The following is a 21852-nucleotide window of genomic DNA, read 5'->3' as shown; positions in this document are numbered from 1 at the left end:
TTTCAAAAATATTTCAGGGGGTGGGGGGGAGGGTGAGTGGATTGGAGGGCAGTCGGTGACCACAGGATGGCCACGGGGTTTGAAAATTAATCTGGGGAACGTAATTTGGTGGTTACCAGAGCGTAAGGGGGTTGGGGGGTGGGGGACGAGGGTGAGGGGGATCAAATGTACGGTGATGGAAGGGGAGCTGACTCTGGGTGGTGAACACACAGTGTGATTTATGGATGATGTGATTCAGAATTGCACAACTGAAATCTTTGTAATTCTACTAACAATTGTCACCCCAATAAATTAAAAAAAAAAAAAAAGAAAACAGAAGAAAAAAAAAAAAGAAAAAAAAATATCAGATTGGCTACTGGTATACACTGGATTTTAATCTGAAAATCTGTTTTTCTCAAGAAATTTTTTTTATACAATTCCAGTTTAAAATATCTTTTATAAATATTCTTAAAGTTTTTGATATGTGTATATATATATATATATATACACACACATATATATATATATATGACATACATACAATACTGTAATTTTAAGGTGTATATATATATATATATATATATATATATATATATAGAGAGAGAGAGAGAGAGAGAGAGAGAGAGAGAGAGAGAGGAATATTACTTGGCCATAAGAAAAGATGAAGTACTGCCATTTATGACAACATGGATGTATTTTGAGAACATCATCCTAAGTGAAATAAGTCAGACAGGAAAAGTCAAGAACTATGACTTCACTCATATGTGGGATATAAAACTGAAAGAAACAAAGAAACAAGACAAACAAGCAAACAGAAACTCACAGATACAGAAAACAGTATAATGGCTACCAGAAGGAAAGGAGGATGGAGGTAGAAAAGGACAGAAGGAGATTTGACTTTGAGTGGTGAACACTCAATGTGGTATATAGATGATGTATTATAGATTGTACACTTGAAACCTATGTGATTTTAGTAACTAATGTCACCCCCATAAATTTAATTAAAAAATAAATAAATAAAAAGAAATAGATTTCCAGAAAAAAAAAATATTTCAAGTTTTGGAGAAGGTTTTAGTTGTTTGGTATTTTAGATATAATTTCTTAAGAAGGAAACATATTCTAGCCAATTGTGTGAATTAGAACTTGTTGGTAAAGGGACTAAGTGGATACTATGCAAATACCACAGTGATTGGGCAGAAATTTAGGTCTGTTAACAAGAACAGAGAGGTAACCAGGTGGAGAGAAACCACTAGAGGAAACATATCAGGCTAGAAATGAAACATGGACTATGGGTAGCCAGAGAACTTGGGTTATTGTCTTTCTGCTCTTACTGTCTTGGTATTCTTGGGCAAATCATTCAGCCTATCTGTGCCTCAGTTTCCTAATCTAAAGTGATTAGATAACTTATGGATCCTTTTGAGTTATAATATATTTATAACACTTTGATAGTCATAGGGAAATTATTATTTTAAAGAATCCAACATTATCCTATTTTTTTTTCAGACTAAAATCTATCTGTTAATGTACTCAAACACCTGCACCTTCTGATGAAAAGTAATTTTTCAGCTCAGCTCTAGTTCTCTATTTACTCTCCTTGGCAATGTATAAAAGAAAACTTCTTTTCCTTAACGCCACTAAGCATGGCTAGGAAGGTTTCATGTTTGTTTGTTTTAGGCAATGAGAGTAGAAGGAGGGTTCCCTTGCTTTTATATGGTTACATTAGATGCTGTCCATGGTCCTTATTTTAAAAGTGACGGTTCTGAGTTAACCTTCCTGGAGAACTAAGTTCAAAAATAGTACAGAATTTGATCCCCCTCACATTAATTTTCAAACCCGTATGGTGATGGAAGGGGAGCTGACTCTGGGTGGTGAACACACAGTGTGATTTATGGATGATGTGATATAGAATTGCACACCTGAAATCTATGTAATTTTACTAACAATTGTCACCCCAATAAATTTTAAAAAAATGTGAAATTAAATGAAAAAAAATAGTACGGAATTAAAGGATTAAAAGTTAGTTTAGTGGTAATCATGGCAATGGCTCTCTGTCTTAAATCTCTTCTACTGCTGCCCTGCTAAAGGGGAATCTATCATCTTGTGAAAAGCCTATAGTTATAGGATATTTACCACCTCCCAAAGTAGCTCGTTCCATCTGGCAAATTTAACAATTATGTGCTTATTCTTTTTATTAAACTCATAATATTTAAGCTACTTTAGCATTGCATATATTTTCTATTTTCTAATGTCAGTGAAAATAAAGTGGCAAACTTCTAAGTACTTGGAATTAATGGGGGAATAATCTTTTCTTTTAAATGGAATACTGTGGTTAACTCTGGCTAATTTGGTTTTTAATTTAAAACATAAAGGGTAATTACTCCTCATTTCCAGGTTGATGAAGATATTGTGCCTTTCTTTGAGCATCTTGTAATACCTCAGGGTTAATATTCTGCCTATTAAAGATCAATGACCGGACATTTGTACTAGCATTGAGGGAAATCAGGTTTTTGTGTTACCAGCTCTGACATATTCATAAAATTCTTTTTACTTAGTCAATTCAGATATTAATTCATGTATTTATTAGCTGCCTCTAAAGCAACGCAAATATACAGAAATGAGACTCTGGTCATTTGATATATCTGTATTAAGGAACTTGGACTTTGCATACATTTGAAAACAGCAAAGTGTAGTCTGTTAAGATATGGATCACTTAGAACCAAACAATTGAAGGGCTTTTTCCCCCCTATGGCATTTACTATCTGGATAAATGAGTTCAATGATTTTGAAAGTGTGTCAGATCACCATTATAACAAAGGTGGGATGGACTTGGGTTTGGATGATCAAGGTTCACATCCTGGTTCGTCCACTCCGTCAATGGAGTACCCACTGTGCACTGGTTTGCCAAGTCAGTAGCTACATAAATTTGGGCAAGTCAACTTTTCTGAGCCTGAGTTTCATCACCTCTAAAATTATACTTCCTTCACTGGCTATGAATACTTCATGGCAATATGTACATGGATGTGCCTAATCCCATCCTGCTCAATAAAAAGTTAAAGCCGGACCTCAAAACTGGCTTTTATTTTATATATTTGTAAATACTATGGTTAGTATTACTCATATCTTTAGAAACCAAGCTAAATTAAAAGCAATAGATTGCAGGGCATCAGAAACATGATGGTGTGAGGGGTTCCCCTTGATCTCTTCCCTTGAAGTTAGAACAGTTGAACAGCTGTAATTCAACAAAGGCTTCACTATGCAACACACAAACATGTCTGAGAGATCCACGCATTGAAATATATGACGGTGGGCTAACAGGGAGAATAGGGAAGGAGGGAAAGGAGAAGTGCAGAACTGCGGGTCGTCGAGGCGGCCCGGAGCTCCCTGCAGTCCTGAGAAAGGGGAGGATTCAAACTGCATGTGCACTCTCTGTGGCCCCGAGTGTTCCTGCCTGACAAATCAGAATGTACTACGGCTGAACCCAGTGATTGGGGCAGAGACCTTGGGGCAAAGATGGAATACAGGAGTCCAACAGTTGTGGTCTAACAGCCCTCACTGCCAAGCAGAAAACAAAGCCCCAGAGCCTGGCAGCATCCTCACACCCTCCAGAGCTCACCTCCCCCACATGCTCCCAGTGCTAGTAGTGTGCCCCAGAAGAAATGGTAGCTGATTCTGGTTAAAGAGCAGAATATCTACAGCTGTGAGAACTGGACAGATAGTTCCTGAGTGGAGGAGCTCACTGGAGCTATGCCAATGACAAGGGAGGAGATAGAGGGGTGAAGCATTTGCCATTACTTGAAGAAAACAAAGCCACAAACACACCAGCCTTCTTTCCCAGGCCACTCTGTACCCACATTTCACAGCTGATCCCAGCGAGGGCACCAAGGGCTGCTGAGACACACAGTTCTGCAGTTGGCTGCAGAGGAAGCACTGAGATTTCACAGGCTCAGAACCTTATTGCCCACCACATGCTCCCAGAGGGGTGGTGCCCAGAGACAAAGGCGACCTGGTTACAGAGTGGAATATTTCACCACAAGAAGCTAGAATAGGGCAAGAGAAAATAAAACTCTCCAGCACTACCTACTCAAAAGCAAAATAAAGACATATTTGTTTTAACCTGCTGCAGGATTCATTTCTGTAGATGCCCAGGAAGAGAAATAATCCATCAATTATTATGAGTAACCAAGGTAACAAGGCAGCTCAGAAAGAAAATGGAAAAATCTCCAGAAAATAAACATAAACACATGGAAATATGTGATTTAAATGACAGAGAATTCAAGATTGCTGTTCTAAAAAAACTCAATGAGTTGAAACAAAACTCAGAGAGGCTGCAAACAAAATGAATATTTTATCAAAGAGATCAAAATTTTAAAAAAGAACCACATAGAAATTCTGGAGCTGAAGAACTCAATAAAAGAGTTGAAGAATGAAATAGCAAGATTAGGTAATAGAGCTGACAAGATGGAGGAAAGAATTAGTGATATCAAAGATAGAAATCTGAAAATGATGAACATGGAAGAAGAGAGAGACTTGAGAGTTAAAAGAGATGAAAGAACTCTACAACAACCATCTGACTTCACCAGAAAGAATAATATAAGAATAATCGGCAGTGTTCAAAAGATACCAGAAGGACAAGAGAGAGAAAGGGTACAGTGAGCTTATTTACACAAATAGTCAGCAAGAATTTCCCAAATCTATGGAAAGACCTGGATCCTAGATCCAAGAAACAAACAGAATACCTAATTACCTCATTCCTAACAAGCTTTCTCCAAGGTACATTATACTGAAACTGTAAAAAATTAGTAAAAAAGAAAAAATTCCTAAGGCAGCTGTGGAAAAGAAGATGGTTACCTACAAAGGAAAGCTCATTAGATCATCAGCAAAATTTTCAGCAGTAATTCTACAGGCCAGGAGGGAGTGGAATCAAATATTGAAACTATTGAGAGAGAGAAATTATTAGCCAAGAATAATATATCCAACAAAGTTATTCTTTAGATATGAAGGAGGAATAAAGACCTTTCTAAAAATACAGAAGCTGATGAAATTTTATACCACAAGGCCTGCGTTACAGGAAATATTGAAGGAGGTTATTCTACCTGAAACAAAAATACAAAGGGATACAAAGCTATGATTAAGATTACTAACAGACAGAAAGAAGCAGGAAATGGCAACTCCTTTACAGAATAAGGCATTAAACACTTGAACATAACTTAAAGGGTAAAGAAGATAAAAGCATTTTTTTGTAAAAGAAGAAGACAATTTGCTACTGCAAGTTAGAAATTAATTCACAGGATACATAGGTATATTTTGTGCCAATAAAAACATAAAAGGGCCAGGGGTACAAGTCTGAATTTGCAAAAGGGAATGGAGATAAGAGGCATGCTGAAGAAGAAGGACTACTATATATGTGAAACTTTCTTTTACTTAAACTTAATGGCAACCACTCCAATCAAATTCAGAACTGAGACACATAACAACAACAAAAAAGAGGAAACAGAGGAAAGAATCATAGAATACCACCAAACTAAAATAACAGGAATACAAAGGCAGAAACAGACAAAAACAATGGAGACACTGAGCCATCAGAAAACAAAAGATAAAATGGTTATAGGAAATCATTATATGAGGTATGATCAAACAATACGGTGAGTGTTTAAATAAAAAAAAAAATTATTATTGTAAAAGACACATTGACATTAATTCCACTCAAAATACTCCTCCTCACTTCAAATGCACATATCCCTTTGTTCTTCCCACTTTCTGAAGCAGTTCTGGAAGTCCTCTTTCGTCAGTGTCTTTACTTGTGCTGTTGTGGCTGCCTTGATGTCCTGAATCGATTCAAAATGTTTCCTTTCATGGTCATTTTGACTTTGGGGAAGAGCCAGAAGTCTCATGGTGCCAGATCCAGTGTATAAGGTGGATGAGGACACACTGTAATGTTTTTATTTGACAGAAATTGCTGTATACTGGAAGTAATGAGTGCCACAGTGCATTGTCATGACGGAGGATGATTTATGGCACACTTTAAAACACACCTTCTCTCAACTATAGCTCACACTGACTGACCGGACCACACAAGTTGAAACTTACCACAAACTGTTACTAAGTTTTCATGTGCCGCTTCACATATTGAAGATCCCTGCCTTTCCATTGGATGGCACTTGTCAGCAGCATTCACTGTATTTTCTGATCACAATGGAAAGGCTCTGTGTCACACATCACTTCTGTATGGCAATTTCTGTCAAATAAAAACATTATGGTGTGTCCTCATTCACCATATTCATGGGATTTGTCAACATGCGACTTCTGGCTCTCCCCCAAAGACAAAATGATTCAGGACATCGAGGCAGCCACAACAGCACAACTAAAGATACTCACAAAAGAGGACTTCCAGAACTCCTTCAGAAAGTGTCAGGCAATGGGATAAGTGTGTTTGAAGTGAGAGGGAGTATTTTGAGGGGGAATTAATGGCAATGTGTCTTTTATTGTAATAATTTTTTTAAAATTTAATCATTCACCATAATTTTTGATCACACTTTGTATATCAATAATCACATGAAATGTAAATTGATTGAATTCACCAATAAAAAGACACAGAGTAGCAGGTTGGATTAAAAAAACAAAACCCAACCATCTGCTACCTTCAAGAGACACATCTCCGTTGCAAAGACTCAAAGTGAAAGGGTTGAAAATGATACTACAAGCAAATGGCACCAGAGTAAACCTGGTGTAGTCATACTTATATCTGACAAAACATCCTTCAGGGTAAAAAAGATAATGAGACAAAGATGGGCATTTCATAATAATAAAGGGGACAATACAACAATAAGATATAATACTTACCAATATATATGACACCAGTGAAAGAGCACCATAATATATAAAGCAACTATTAACAGAAGTAAAGGGAGAAAACTACAAAAACACAATTATACCAGGGGACCTAAATCTGCCATTGACAACACTGGATAGATCATCCAAACAGAAAATAAGTAAGGAAATATCAGCCTTAGATGACACATTAGACCAAATAGACATAATTGACATTTATAGTCTTTCATCTGGGAAGACCAGACTGCACATTATTTTCTAACGCACATGAAACATTCTGAAGGACAGATCATGTTTGGATACAAAACGAGCCTCAGTAAGTTTAAGAAGATTGAAATAATACTAAGCATATTCTCCGACCACAATGCTTTGAAATTGGAGATAAACTGCAAAGAGACAGTAGGAAAAAGCACAAATATGTGGAGATTAACAACATGCTACTAAAAACGACTAAGTCAAAGAAGAAATAAAAGGAGAGATCAAAAGACACATAGAAACAAATGAGAATGAAAATACATCATGTTTAAATTATGGGGATGTGGCAAAAAAGCAATATTAAGAGAGAAATTTATATCATTATAGGCCTATCTCAATAAACAAGAAAAAATTCAAATAAACAACCTAACATTACATCTTAAAAAACTAGTAAAAGAGGAAAAAATGAAACCCAAAGTAAGCAGAAGGAAGGGAATAGTAAAAAGTAGAGCTGAATTAAATGAAATAGAGAACAAAAAGCAATAGAAAAAAATTAAAGCACAAAGAGCTTGTTCTGTTAAAAGATTAATAAAATGGACAAACCCATGGCTAGACTCACTAAGATAAAAAAGAGAAAAGACACAAATAAACAAAATCAGAAATGAAAGAGGAGAAGTCACAATGGATACCGCAGTAATGCAAAGGATTATACAAGAATACTATGAAGGACTATATGCTACAAAATTCAATAACCTAGAAGAAATGGACAAGTTCTTAAAATTATGTGATCTTCCTAGACTGAACCACGAGGAACTGGAAAATCTAAATAGACCAATCGACAGTAAGGAAATTGAAGCAATCATCCAAAACCTCCCCAAAAGCAAAAGTCCAGAACCAGATAGCTTCACTAGTGAATTGTACCAAATATTGAAAGATGATTTAATACCTGACCTCCTCAAACTCTTCCAAAAAATTGAAGAAGAGGCAACACTTCCTAACTCATTTTATGAGGCCAACATTACCCTGATACCCAAACCTGGTAAGGATAACACACAAAAAAGAAAACAACAGACCAGTATCTCTGATGAATACAGATGCAAAAATCCTAAACAAAATACTGGCAAATCAAATACAACAATACAGTAAAAAGATTATACATCACGATCAAGTAGGGTTTATTCCAGGATTACAAGGTGGGTTCAAAATAACAAATTCATCAGTGTGATACACCACACTAACAAAATAAAGGGTAAAAACCATATGATTACATCAATAGATGCAGAAAAAGCATTTGACAAGATACGACATCTATTTATGACTAAAACACTTAATACAATGGGAATAGAACGAAAGTACCTCAACATAATAAAGGCTATACTCATAATAAAGGCTTAGCTCATATCGTACTTAATGGTGAAAAAAATGAAAGCTTTCCTTCTAAGAAGATGAACAAGAAAGGAATGCACTGTGTCACCACTGTTATTCAACATAGTTTTGGAAGTTCTAGCCAGAGCAATCAGGCAATATCGAGAAATAAAAGGCATCCGAATTGGGAATGAAGAACTCAAATGGTCACATTTTGCAGATGATGTGATTCTTTATAGAGAAAACCCCTATGACTCCACCAAAAAAACTAATAGAAACTATAAACAGATACAGTAAATTTGCAGGATGCAAAATCAATGTACAAAATTCCATTGCATTCCTAAATACTAACAATGAAATTTCAGAAAATGAAATGAAAAAAAAAATCGTTTTTGCAATTGTAACAAAAAGATTAAAATACCTAGGAATACAAAGAATGTGAAGGACCTATATACTGAAAACTGTAAGTAGACATTTTTAAAAGAAACTGAAGAAACTGAATAAAACAGAGAAATGGAAAGATATTTCGTGTTCGTGGAGGGGAAGAATCAACACAGTTAAAATGGCCATATTACCCAAAACAATATGCAGGTTCAATGCAATCGCCATCAAAATCCCAAGGGCATTATTGAAAGAAACAACAAAAAATCATCAGATTTGTATGGAATCACAAAAGACCACAAACAGCCAAACAATCCTGACATAAAGAACAAGGCTGGAGGTATCACACTCCTTGACTTCAACTTGTACTACAGGCCAACAATAATCAAAACAGCATGGTATTGGCAGAAAAACACACACACAGACCAATGGAATAAAATTGAAAGCCTAGAAATAAACCCATATATATATATACACACACACATATATATATATATGAGATAATTTTCAACAGAGGAGCCAAAAACATACAACGGAGAAAAGACAGCCTCTTCAATAAATGGTGCTGGGAAAATTGGAAGGCCACGTGCAAAAGAATAAAACTAGACTGCTATCTGTCACCATATAACAAAATTGACTCAAAGTGGATCAAAGACCTAAACATAAGACCTGAGACAATAAATTGTATAGAAGAAAGCAAAGGTACTAAACTTATGGACCTTGGGTTCAAAGAACATTTTATGAATTTCACTCCAAAGGCAAGGGAAGTAAAAGCTAAAATAAATGAATGGGGCTATATCAAACTTAAAAGTTTCTGCACAGCAAAAGAAACCATCAATGAAATAAAGAGGCAACCAAGTGAATGGGAGAAGATTTTTGCAAACAGTGCCTCCGATAAGGGGCTAATATCCAAAATATATAAGGAACTCATGCAACTGAACAACAAAAAAACAAACAACCCAAATGAAAAATGGGCAGAGGACCTGAAGAGAAATTTCTCCCAAGAGGACATACAAATGGCAAATAGACATATGAAAAAATGCTCAACATCACTAATCATCAGAGAAATGCAAATAAAAACCCTTCAAAATTTTTCTTATTTAATTTTTGTGTTTTCCTCCACACAGAAATGCACACTTTTAGTGTCCATAGAACACATAAACTCCTCTCTTTCATGATTTTTTTTCAGAATCCACTACTATCCAAATATTTTTTCACCATGGAAACTGGAAAAGTCGGACTTATTCTAGTTGATCCTAATTTTCTACTTGCCTCTAGAGAGTTTGGAAATGAGAGCAGGCATTTTGCCATGACCTGCCTGCAGTCTATTTATTTTACGAAGCTAACAAGCTTTGCAGATGTCATTCATGTGCCTGCTGTCCTGGCTATATGGGGACAGACGGATGGGGATGGGAGTCCACGTGGGTAGCTTTTTGCAGTTATTTCCCTTGGAGCCTATCTTTCTAATGTGGGTTTGTTCCTTCTGGGTTGCTCCCAAGGCCTCTTACTAGCTATGAAAGTCTCAGTGTAGGAGCCCAGAAATGTGCCAGTCTTTATGTGGGGATCCCAAGTCGTTTGTAATTAGACTGCATGGAGTCCAGGCTACCATTGGCTAGAGAGAACCTTTTGGATCTCTCTGTGCCACACTCTCGGGTTGGAACCAAGGAGGCAGTAATGACTTCGGGATTTGAGATATGTTGAGATGGAAAGCACAGAGACCTTGCACTCTGGGTTGGGGTCACCTAGGTGCTGTGTCATCTAGGGCAGATCATATAATCTCAGAGAGCTTCAGTTTCTTCATCTATAAAATGGGGGTTATAGTTCCGTTCTCAAGAGTGTTGTGACTATGAGGGATAATATGTTTTAAGTATCTACCACAGTACTTCAGATAATAGCCATTTGCTAGATGACTGCTATTATTAATAAAAGTGCTTCTGTTTATTAGTGTTTTTCCTATCACAAGAGCGAACACCTAGTTTCAGCAGCATGCTGTGGTTGCAGCACTTCAGCTGGAAACGTCCCCTTTCCCTTATAGATCAGATTGTTCCAAACTAACCTTCTTGAATTAGAGTGGATTTGCTGGTGAAAAGTATTTGCAGTCACAATATTTCCAGCTATATGCACCAATCTATTTCTTTTAAAAATATTTACAGTATGTATTCTTTCTTAATACATATTTATATATAGTAGTTACTATTAATTTTTGGATATAGGATTCTCATAGAGACAAAGGATTCCTATCAAGAGTTTTTTTTTTTTTTTTTTTTTTTAGTTTCCTATCAGAAGAAATAAATGGCATAACAAGTTCTGATTATTCTTTCATTCCAAAAATATCAGTTTTGTACCTCATACATGCAGATGCCATGCTAAATGCCAGAGATATACATTATATCTGCCCTCATGGGACTTAAATTCTAGAATAAGCAGAGGATATATTTCACTATAAAGATTTTTTCCCCCTGTTCGAAACAAACAAGATGAAAGTAATGCATTTGAATGGTTTAGGTACAGGTTTAGTACAAGTAATTTACAATAGTAATTTTCTGATATTAAACTTCCGATTGTAGATTTTACTAAGAATCACTACGTATGTTCCTGGCTTGATATCATTAACCTTAAGGAATAGTAAATAAAGCAGTTTGCAGGCTGTGACTGTATATCTTGCCAAATGCTTATGAAATCACAAGTCCAATTGAGCTCTATGCCTATAAAAAAAATGCTTCGAGCCAATGTTAATTTTAAAAATAAAAGAAGGCTTCTCTTGAGGTGAAGCAGTAGATTATCTTCTATCATCTTTATATCTGAGGAAAATCAGTGGAAGGCATGGCATACACAAACTAGAAAGCTGCATCCCAAGTGGAGCTACATTTTAAAATGTTAACTATTTATTTTTATCTAAATATGCAGACATTCTCCAATTCATCACACGTGGTAAATACAATCTGATGATTACAGGACATGTAGATTCTACAAGCTTTTACAGCACGTCTGTGCTCACTTGATATTATATGAATAATGTTCTTTTTTTTTTCCCCTCTCCTTCAGTAATTGCGTGTTCAGTTTGTGAAATCTCTTCTCTAAAGCACTTTTATTTAATGCAAACCCTTTGGGTATGTTCATGTAAGCTAGTTGTAGAAGATGAAAGGTATTATTGATTCACTTTTTTTTTTTTTCAAATATAATAGAGTGCATGGAATTCTTCTTTCTTACGACTTCTAGCTAACTCCTGTTGGTCCTTCCATCTCAAAGTTCCCCTCTACGAAGCCTTCCTTGACTACTCCCTTCTGGCTTAAATACCTCTACTGTGTAATTCTCAAACTCCCTAAGTGCGTGCTGTACTGTCCCATAGATGTTGTTTCACTTGTGGGCAGGGATTCTGCGAGCTTGAGCTCACCCTTGTGTCCCCACATAAGTACTTTCTCAAGTGTATTTGTTGAATGAATGAGACACTAGACCAGGCAAAACTACCTTTAAGGAGCTCACAGTCTAGTAGGTGATACAGACATTAATCAAAAAATCGTTCAGTGAGTTCTCAGCAAACATGTGTTGGATGACTGACTTACGAAGTGTATATGGTATGCCAGGAGCTGTGCTAGATGAGTTGCCTTTCATTTCTGCAGGTCTTTATGGTTTTCAAAGTGCTTTCATCCGTGATCAGCCAGGGTCAGAAGACTAATCATGTTCCTTCTGCCAGTCTTCCCATATCTTAGCTTTCTCCACTCTAGGATATAGGAATGTAATTCCAAAGGGATGTTTCTGTCAAGGACACCTTATAAAATATCCATTTACTCTGCTACCCAATTTACTTGCTCTGTCTTTCTAATCCCTGCTTGTCTCTGTTCTGATCATAACTAACAAAGCCCTGGACTTGCAATAACTTACTAGGTTTCTGTCCTTGGGAAGTCATTTAAACTTTCAAGCTGGTGCGAATATCACAACTGCTTTGTCAACTACGTGCAACGGGCACATAAAGCCTACTTAGTTTGAAGATGGATGTGACAGCATTAATTGCATATTGAATGCTTTGGTTGTGTCCAGGAATCACCCCCATACCTGGGAACGCTCAAGGACACGATGTTACACATAGTCTGAGACAAGCTTAGGAAGTACTGCATTCAATTATCGTGAGGATATAACAAATAAGGAGGTGAATAGGCAAAGTGATATTACTCTGACCCCTTCATATTACTGACCATACAACAGTTGCCTTGTTGAATGGACCAGAGCATGGGTTTTATTTGTGTTGCTTAACTTAAAAATTATCTGAAGTTTATTACACCAATAGGATAGCAGTTGAGAGGAAATGATTTGTTTTATCTGTAATTTTTGAACCACTTTTTCCTCTCTTTTCCTTGAACACATATTTGATGTGCTATGAACTTTTTTTATTTTTAAATCTTTAGAAACAGAGCTTTCATTAAGGAAAATGATGGCACACCAGTTTTTGAGACACTCATCTATTTAGCAGTCAGGAGGATATTGAACTTGGATAATTCATGAAAGGTAGAAGAGTTTTACATGGCCATCCTTTTAAAAAATTGTTTATTGTAGAAAATACCTTTTATAAAAAATGAGTGGGAGTAGGAGATAGGTGGGGAATGGTTCTCCTGGTATCTTAAAGAGCTAACGCAATGTATGGGTCCCTAGACATTTCTTCTTGATGTAGATGTCAGTGGGCCACTTGACTACGTGTTTTCTTCCTAGTGAAAAGGATGCATTGATTTTCCATTTTTATTGATCAGGCAGTACTTTGCATCCTGTCATTCACTTTCTGTCTCTCATCCCCCCTTCTTTCTGTACCAGTTTCTATCTGTCTGTTTTAGTCTGTCTCTGCCTGTGTGTCTAAGATGATGAAAAAAAATATATAATTATCCGAAGTGATGCTTGTCAAGCATCTCAAAGGAATTTATGTAGCAATTTCACTGGAAGGAAAAGGGGCGGGGGGTTGAGGAACGGAGAGGCTAAACATTTAGTTGGTAAAATGCTGCAGAAGGGAATACAAAGCTCTGCCCACGTAATAAGTGCCTGCAGGCAGCCAGTGAGGAGGGAAAAGTTCGGAAAAGAACTCATTTTTTTTGTCTCTCAGAATGTGGAACTTTTGTAAACACTTTGGAACATCCTCCCACCCTCATTTTATAATATACTTTCTCTGTTGTCTAAATATTGAGGTTGTTTGTGTAGTGGCATACGTCACAGACCACACAAATAGGTAGACAAATAAAAGAAGAAAGCTAGTGTTTTCTAAGTTCAACCTCCAACTCTGCAGTGATTTTTTTTGTCTCTCTCTTTCTTTTCTTTCTTTCTTTTTTTTCTTTTTTTAAAAAGAAAAGTCCCTGGCCCGGTTTTCCTTATCCAGCTGTTAGTCATTTGTAAGAAGCTGCCCCTGTAATTGCAAGTGAGTTGAGACGTGATGTATGCAGCACCGCGTGCACCTTAGCTTTACAGTCATATCTTTCGAGTCATTTAGACTCCCGGGGATCATGCTCATAATAAATAGCTTTTTATTACCCAAAGCTGCTGTTCTGGAAGCCGAGCGACAGCCCTGTGATAGATGGGCCGGGTAGTTTTTTGTGTTGTGCTTACTCAGAGTTGTTAGTAGGAACAGCGCAAGGCAGCAAAGGGGGGACTTTGGCAAAAGAGATCTTATGGGTATACTGAAGCAGCCGATCAGAATTCAGAAACAAGAGCGAGAGCTGAAATGTGAGGCTCTGGTGCCGGCGTGGCACTCATCACCACGGTAGAACTGTGCGAGGCGCTCACAGGAGCCTTGTTCTGATCGCGGAATTCACTCAAAGACCATGCAGCCGCGGAGCCCAGCAAGCCACCGGGAAGTTTTGCGGAGCTGATTTCTAGGGGATTTTCCGATGCCTGGGAGAATCCTGCTTGCCTTGAGCTGTATGGAGGAGGGCTCGAGTTTCCCATGAGGGGCCCTCTTGGAAAAGCCATCTGTGCTGAATCCAAGCTCTGCTTCTTTCTGTGTGCTATTTACCAAAAGGCTTTTCTCACCTTTGCTGTTTCGCTGGTGTGATTTCCATGTACTGAGTCCTGTGTAGGGATCCAGGATGGATTGCCTGTGCATTGTCACCACAAAGGTAGGATAGGAAACAGGGGTGTTGTGTGCAGCATTTTTCTCTTATTATTCTGATCCTGTAATTAAACAGCTCTGGTAGGTGCTGCCAGTTCATGAGATAAAATGATTAGTGTAATTTACTTTGCTGGGCATTTTTTTTTTTTTTTTTTGTTCCCAGGAGGGTGTGAGGGTCCTGTCTTTATTTGATTTCAACTTCTTAAAGTGATATTGTGTATTTGTGCGAATGAAAGGAGAATTTGCCTGTGTTTTTTTAGGGCAGGATTTGCTTTTGCATCTATTTATAGCGCAATATTAAAATATCTATAGTAGTATTATAGCTTTACACATCATTGTAACATAACATTATCAGGGTAGTCTTTCTGACTGTGATAATTAGCTTTTCATTTAAAAACCATGTCTTCTATGCTTGAAGAAGCCAATCAGCTTTATTGTGGTTTGACATATTGTTTCTGATTGGAGAATTCTGATATTCTGCATTTTAGTAATTTTTTTTAAAGGAAAAAAATCTGTAGGTCCTGATCTGAAACAAACAGTATTTAATGTTGAACCGATTCTCTCTATTTTAATTAGAAGCAAATGAAATATTTACTTGATCAGAAATAGAAGTAAAACTAGGAATGGAATAAAATCAATAGGCAATCCTTTTATGGGTTTACAGAAAATAGCTAAACATTTCAAACACACTTTATTTTTTTTTTGTACCAGTTCTAAATGATGTATTTAAATTTTATAAACACTGGTTATTTGAATAGAAATTACTATTATTTTTAGAAAAAAACTAAGTAAAACACATGTATTCATGAGCTCCCTTTTTATTTTGCATGTAAGGATGCCATGAGTTCATCTTTACTATATCTTATGGGATCTCACATTGATTGGACACCCATTAGACATGACCAAATCAATAGCTTAGTGCATGAGACTCATTAAGTGTATCTTTCCCACTGTGATCTCCTTTCACTAGTAAAAAAGGGTTATTTAATTTTGAAGCTACAAGCCAAGTGCCCCATAGTATGATCTTAAATATTTTAGTTTTACAAGTTATATTTCAGAAAATCTTAATGGATATCTTCCCTCAGGGCCTAGCACCACATGGAAGCTTCAACTGACATTAATGGATTTGAAGCCTAAAAACTTCTAGTTGGGTTAGTTGACCAGGTTTCAAAGATAGTTGAATACCTTGTTTTACTTCTAAAATTTACGAAGCATCTCATTTAGTTGATTCAGTAAAAATTCACTAAAATAATTTTTTTTAAAAAAGCTAAGTGGAAATTGTATTTCCTTATGTAATCTAGGAAAGGAAATAGTTTCTTAAATATGTTTTACTCTTCCTGAAGTGTTGCTTGGTGTTACTTGTCTTGCGAATACTGTCCAATCTGACCTACATGTGTTTCATAATTATTTCAAAGTCATGATAATTGCAGATACTGTGAAACATAATTAGTACTTTAAAAATAAGTTATAAGAAGTTATTAATTAGAATTCTAAACTGGAAGTCTATTGCATTGAACAAGTTAAATCAACACTAAAATCTAAGTTTCCTCAATTTGGAAAATATGATCTAATTCAAAACATGTCATATGCTTTATAGCTACTTATCTAAATATTAATGATCATAGAGACAAAGTTAAGAAATATTATTATTCTGCTTTAAATGCTATATCAGTGATCAATGTCATTTTTCCAGCATTTTGATTTATCATGTAGATTATACACTTCAACAGGAGAAACATCCATGTAAGATTTCATGTATTTTCTGACTTAATTATGTTCATGAATATTTATAGGGTGCCATATATGTTATCCTTATAGGACAAACATATTTACAACAAAGTTATATTATGTTGTTTAAATGGGAAACAATGCCTGATTAATTTAAAAGATGCATATCGGTGAGACTTTCTAGAGGACTTCAGAATGCAAATCCAGTCCTCCTCACCTACCACTGTTGATACTCTTTTTTTTTTTCCAAGTGGCCATGCACTTGGGATGCCCTTGCTCCACTTTTCTGGGACTCTTTGACAGGAAGTTTGCCAACATCTTGGAAATTTTAATTCTGTCTCTGTTTAATCCCCTTTTCTTTCTCCTCCAGTACTGAGTCCACCTTCTAGCAGCTCTGGCTGAGACATTTTCTTCAAGTCTTGCTTTATGTGAGATTGGAACTGCTAACCACCCTGATCTATCCTAGGCCCCACCTCATCCATAGCACATCTCAATATCACAGCTGGCTATCACCCCCGTCAAAGTTCTCAGAGGCAGGGAAACATACATACTTTCAATGGTCCTCTTTTTTCCTTCCTGTCTTGGCATGAAAGGCACTTACTGTCCCCTTGGGCCCTCCTATGACCTCCTGTGCCCACTTCATTTTCCCACTCCTTCTATTACATGTCTTTGTTCCACATTCTTAAGAATGAATGTTAGAAGAATAATCGGAGGAGAGATACAATAAATCGAGACAAAGCATTGCATAATGGCAATATAAAAGGATCTATCAAACATGTCGGAGAAGTGTTTTTATCTTCAGTTTTTCTGTGTATAAAAGGAAAAGAATGATTGTGGCACATTTCATAATAATCTAACCCCCCTAGGGTAAAATAATCCTACCCTAGATTTTACCCATAATACTCAGATTGCTTAAGGTCTTATGAGGTTCAAACTGGTCCAACTGATTTGCAGAACCCTTCAGATTTGGAGTAAGATCTTTTAGGCCAGGAAATAATCAGAGAAACCAAAAGCAGAGAGTTTCTGCCATATGGGTCCTAAGGTCATTTCAGAAGTGCAGAACTGACTTTTATGAGAAGATAAAGTCATCTCTTTTATTTCCAGCTTCAATTTCAACTCTTTTGTCACAGATGTCACTATTGAGGAAGAGAAGTAGCATGACTTAGTATGAAAAGCAGGACTCTAGAGTAAGACTTGGATTTAAATGGTTGTTCTGACACTTATTGTGGATAAATTGTTTCACCTCCCTGAGCCTTGATTTCCTCATGTGTAATAAGGACATGATATTACCCATATGAAAGTGATGTGGTAAAGTATAGGAAGTACCTAGCACAATCCCTGGCATTCGGAAAGAATTCAGTATAGGATAATTTGTTGATCAACTCACAACTCACAATTTGTATCTTTAATCTATCCCTCTGTTTGCGTTTGGTCACAGAGGAAAATGAGGTCATCTCAGTAATACTGATTCAACCAAAATTAGTAATCTCACATTTTATAGAGTAGACATTTCTTAAATGTGTTTTGAATAATTGAAAGATAATCCAATAATTTTTATAACTAAAACACAAGGAAAATAATGTTAGACTGTGTTGAGGCAGAGACATACTGTAAGATAATTGGCAGTAGGACAGCAGTTCTGGATAGCTGGTAAGAGTATTCTGGGCTAAATTTAATAAAATGGAAGCAGTCAGAAGATTTTTTTCTTTTGCTGTGTAGGACTTCTTAAGTATCATATGTAATAGCATATGGGATTTGATACAAGAGCAGAAGAAATGTGGAACTGTGAAAAATCAAAGTATATCTGTACTTTGTGACTTTGGACACCAAGACACATCTGAGCATCAGTTCCTTGTCTGTAAAATGAGTGGATTTTATTGAATCTCTGAGTTTCTTCCTATTCTATCTCTAACCTAATATTGTTCTAAAGTATATTAGCTCTGCAGATAAAGTTACTCATGTATACTAAGTATCTTACAAAGTAATAATGGAGGATTCAAATATTGTATCATTTCAGATGTCCATTAACCAGACTTATGGACATTAAAAAAAAGTTTTAAAAAATAATCTACAAAGACAACTGCACTATGTTATGCTAAGTTGCTGCTATAATTTTTTAAATAAAGGCATGATGGTACTATTAATTTTTAATATGTTTAATAGGTTAATATGCATAATAAAATTCAAACAGCAGAATGAAAAGTGGACCAGGCAGCATAAAAGAAGCTTTTATTGATGTTGTTAATACTACATCTGTTCTGTAAATAAGATATTACTCATTGACTCCATCAATCCACCATGTTTTACAAGAATTCAAGTCTTTTAGAATTCTAAAAGGAAATAAAAGTTTTTGCGGGGCATTTAAAAAATATTTTTATCAAGGCTAATAAGCATTGTATTATTTATTATGATGTTAATAAAAAAAGTGGCATGTATTACTTTTAGAAATGGACTCATCATAGAAATCTACTGTAGTATTTTTGTTGTTGTTTGGGGATAGGCTAAAATAATTTTTATTTTTTTGCCAGAGCTGTAGGCAGGGAAAATGAAACCAATCACCGAGGCAACAAATGGTTTGCCTGTCTTCATAGACAAAGCTATTTATTCATGCAGGTGTAGAGTTGCATCTGCTATCATGGTAGAAGCCGCACATCCATTCAATCATTTTATTCAACTAACAAGTATTTATTGAATGCCTAGTATGAGTCTAACATATTGGAAGGCATTGGGGATACAATGAACAATCTGTTCTCACGGAACTTGTAGTCTAATGAGGAAAACAGCCAGTTATAGAAAAAACAGTGAGTGTGGTAAGGGGGCGATTACAGGGCCCTATGGAAACGAGCACAGTGATACCTGAAGAACCTAGTGGGCTCGGCTGCAGAGCAGGCAGGGGTTTCATATCAGGGAGAGCTTTTGTGAGGAAGGAATAATTAAGCTCATATGTGGAATAGAGGGCACATTGGGGGTAGGAAGAGTGTTTTAGGTAAAGTCGTAGATGTGATAGATAATAGATAGACAGACAGACAGATAGATAGATAGATAGATAGATAGATAGATAGATAGATGGATGGATGGATAGAAAAGAGAGAGAGAAAATGGCACGTTCAATGAAAGGAAGGTCCATGTGACTGGGATGTAAGGTGTCCAAGGTGAATAACAAGATGCAAAGGGTGCAGAGATAGGTAGGGTCCCAGTAATAAATATCACGAGGTTGGGGTTTCTTGATGTCAAACCTGTTATCTTAAAAGAAATAGGTTTTTTTCCTCCATCATTAACACTAGTTCCAAACCCAAACACTGACCCCTGACTTCTCACACATCTTGTTTCTCTGAATTGAGCTCTCTCCTTCTATGTCCTGCCATATCCTTCTTTTCCCATCTTTTGCTTGTTCAGTAAAAACAGAGTTTTACCTTTGTCTAGCTGAACTCTAGTTTTCTCTTCCATAAAGTGGTACCTATCTCACAGGGTTGTTTTGAGGATTCAGAGAGACAAAAATATAAAGTGGTTAGCATATTATTAGGTTGGTGCAAGAATAATTGTGGTTTAAAGGTTAAAAAATAGTTGCAAAAACTGCAATTAGTTTTGTACCAACCGAATACATGGTAGTGGGTAGGTATACTCTTTTCTATTGGGGTCCACTATCTTCCTACCTTTCTTTGGCATTCTTCTCATCCTCATCCTATTGGTGACACTGGTTCGGATATCTGTCACCCCAACCACGTGTCAGCAAGGTGGCAGGTCTACTGAACAGAGATTGGAGCAGGAGACTTAATGGACCAGGGGAAATCTGGGTGGCAGAGAGGCAGAAATACAGTTAATAAGATATAGTACAATCTGGTCTTTTTGTGTAGAAAAATAGGGGAAAGAGCCAATGTAAAGAGATTCCATGACTCTACTAGTAACCTGGAATTAACCATTTTAATAGCATAAAACACTTTAGCATATAATTCCGTTAATAAAACAGCTTAATTTTTCTTTATAAAGTATCCCATACAGCTGCCAGAATGATCGATCTAATACCCAGTCCCATGGTGTGACTCTGGAAGCCTCGAAATAGCATCCTATTGAACTCGTGATGAGTGCTTAACCAAATTCTTACCTTAGTATACAATTTCCCCTTGGCCTAATACCTGAATTCCTCTCCTGTCTTATCATCCATCACTCTACCTTGCATTTTATACACCAAGAATCTTAAAAATGCATGGAACAGGCCATTTCTTATGTCTATGCTACCATCCCTGTTCTTTATTAAACTAATTGACACGTTGGCCTTGCTGGCTGCCCTCTATTCTTTGACGATGTCAGCCATGTTCCTGCTTCAGAGACCTCCACTTTCTACTCCTCTGTCTAGATGGCTCTGTCCACCTGTCTAAATCCCACTTATCTCCCTGGTCTGACTACACATGCCACTACCTTTCCTAAAATCCCATTAGATTATATGCACTTGGTATGATGTGCTCTCATATTATCCCATATTTCTGCCTATCACAATTCATAGTTACACACTGATTTGTACGACTATTTTCTCAGTGTCTGTCTCTTGATGAGGCAGAAGCTCCATGGGGAAAGAGATTATGTTTACTTTTTTCATTTTTGTGTACATAATCTCTGGGACATTTTCTGGCACATTGAAGGAACTTGGTAAATTTAATTAACTCATCTACTCTTCAGACCATTGTAGTGAGGTAAAATCCTCTACCTATTAAAGATGAGGTCTATTTACACAACTAAGGGATTTTACAATGGGGACAGAAACCCAGGTCCTTGTGACTCTAATATCTGTGCTCCTATCTGCTAGCACTGTCTCCTGGTTGAATCTCTTCAAGGTTATTATTTAGTTAAAATATACTCTTGTATGACATTTTGGGTTTTATTCTTTCTCAACCTACACTTCTAATTTAATAAAAATAATGCACCCACATAATGGTTTATTTAGAATTACTCAGAATTAATGTGATTTGTAGCTTTTTGGACACATATCCATAGACTGTAAAAGTAAACTTTTACAAATGAAATAAAATGGTATTGTATGAATCATACCAGTCATCTGTTACTACATCTGTAGTAAATAGTCTTTCCTGCCAAACCTGATTACGAGGATTTTATTCACAACATTAGCCCTTTTTGACACTATGAGTAAAAGCCACATGTGTTGTAAAGAGCTATGAGTTGGAGAGGATTGGCCTTTCTGAGACCTTTAGCTAAATCTTGTTTTATGAGACAAATGTGGGTTTGCAAAGGAAGCAAGTACAAATCAAATTTTGCAAATCAAATAATATTGCAGCACA

General features: G+C 36.4%; 1 protein-coding gene across 7 annotated transcripts in view; it reads left to right on the top strand.

Moving 5' to 3' along the window:
- Window positions 1-21852, top strand: part of DLG2 (discs large MAGUK scaffold protein 2) — a 1874701-nt gene that overhangs the window by 361348 nt on the left and 1491501 nt on the right. The window contains exon 1 of one of the 7 annotated variants that reach the window (XM_033121664.1): window positions 14518-14840. The exons of 5 other annotated variants lie outside the window; for them this stretch is intronic. In XM_033121664.1, the coding sequence (XP_032977555.1) occupies window positions 14811-14840 (30 nt within the window). In that variant the 5' untranslated portion in view covers window positions 14518-14810. Of the gene's footprint in view, window positions 1-14517; window positions 14841-21852 lie in introns of those variants that run through there. One more of the 7 variants, XM_033121666.1, reaches the window with a different exon arrangement.

The sequence above is a fragment of the Rhinolophus ferrumequinum genome, chromosome 11 (genome assembly GCF_004115265.2).
Source record: "Rhinolophus ferrumequinum isolate MPI-CBG mRhiFer1 chromosome 11, mRhiFer1_v1.p, whole genome shotgun sequence".
Classification (NCBI taxonomy): domain Eukaryota; kingdom Metazoa; phylum Chordata; class Mammalia; order Chiroptera; family Rhinolophidae; genus Rhinolophus; species Rhinolophus ferrumequinum.
Note: the sequence above shows the minus strand (reverse complement) of the source record. Positions and strands in the feature narration are given on the sequence as shown.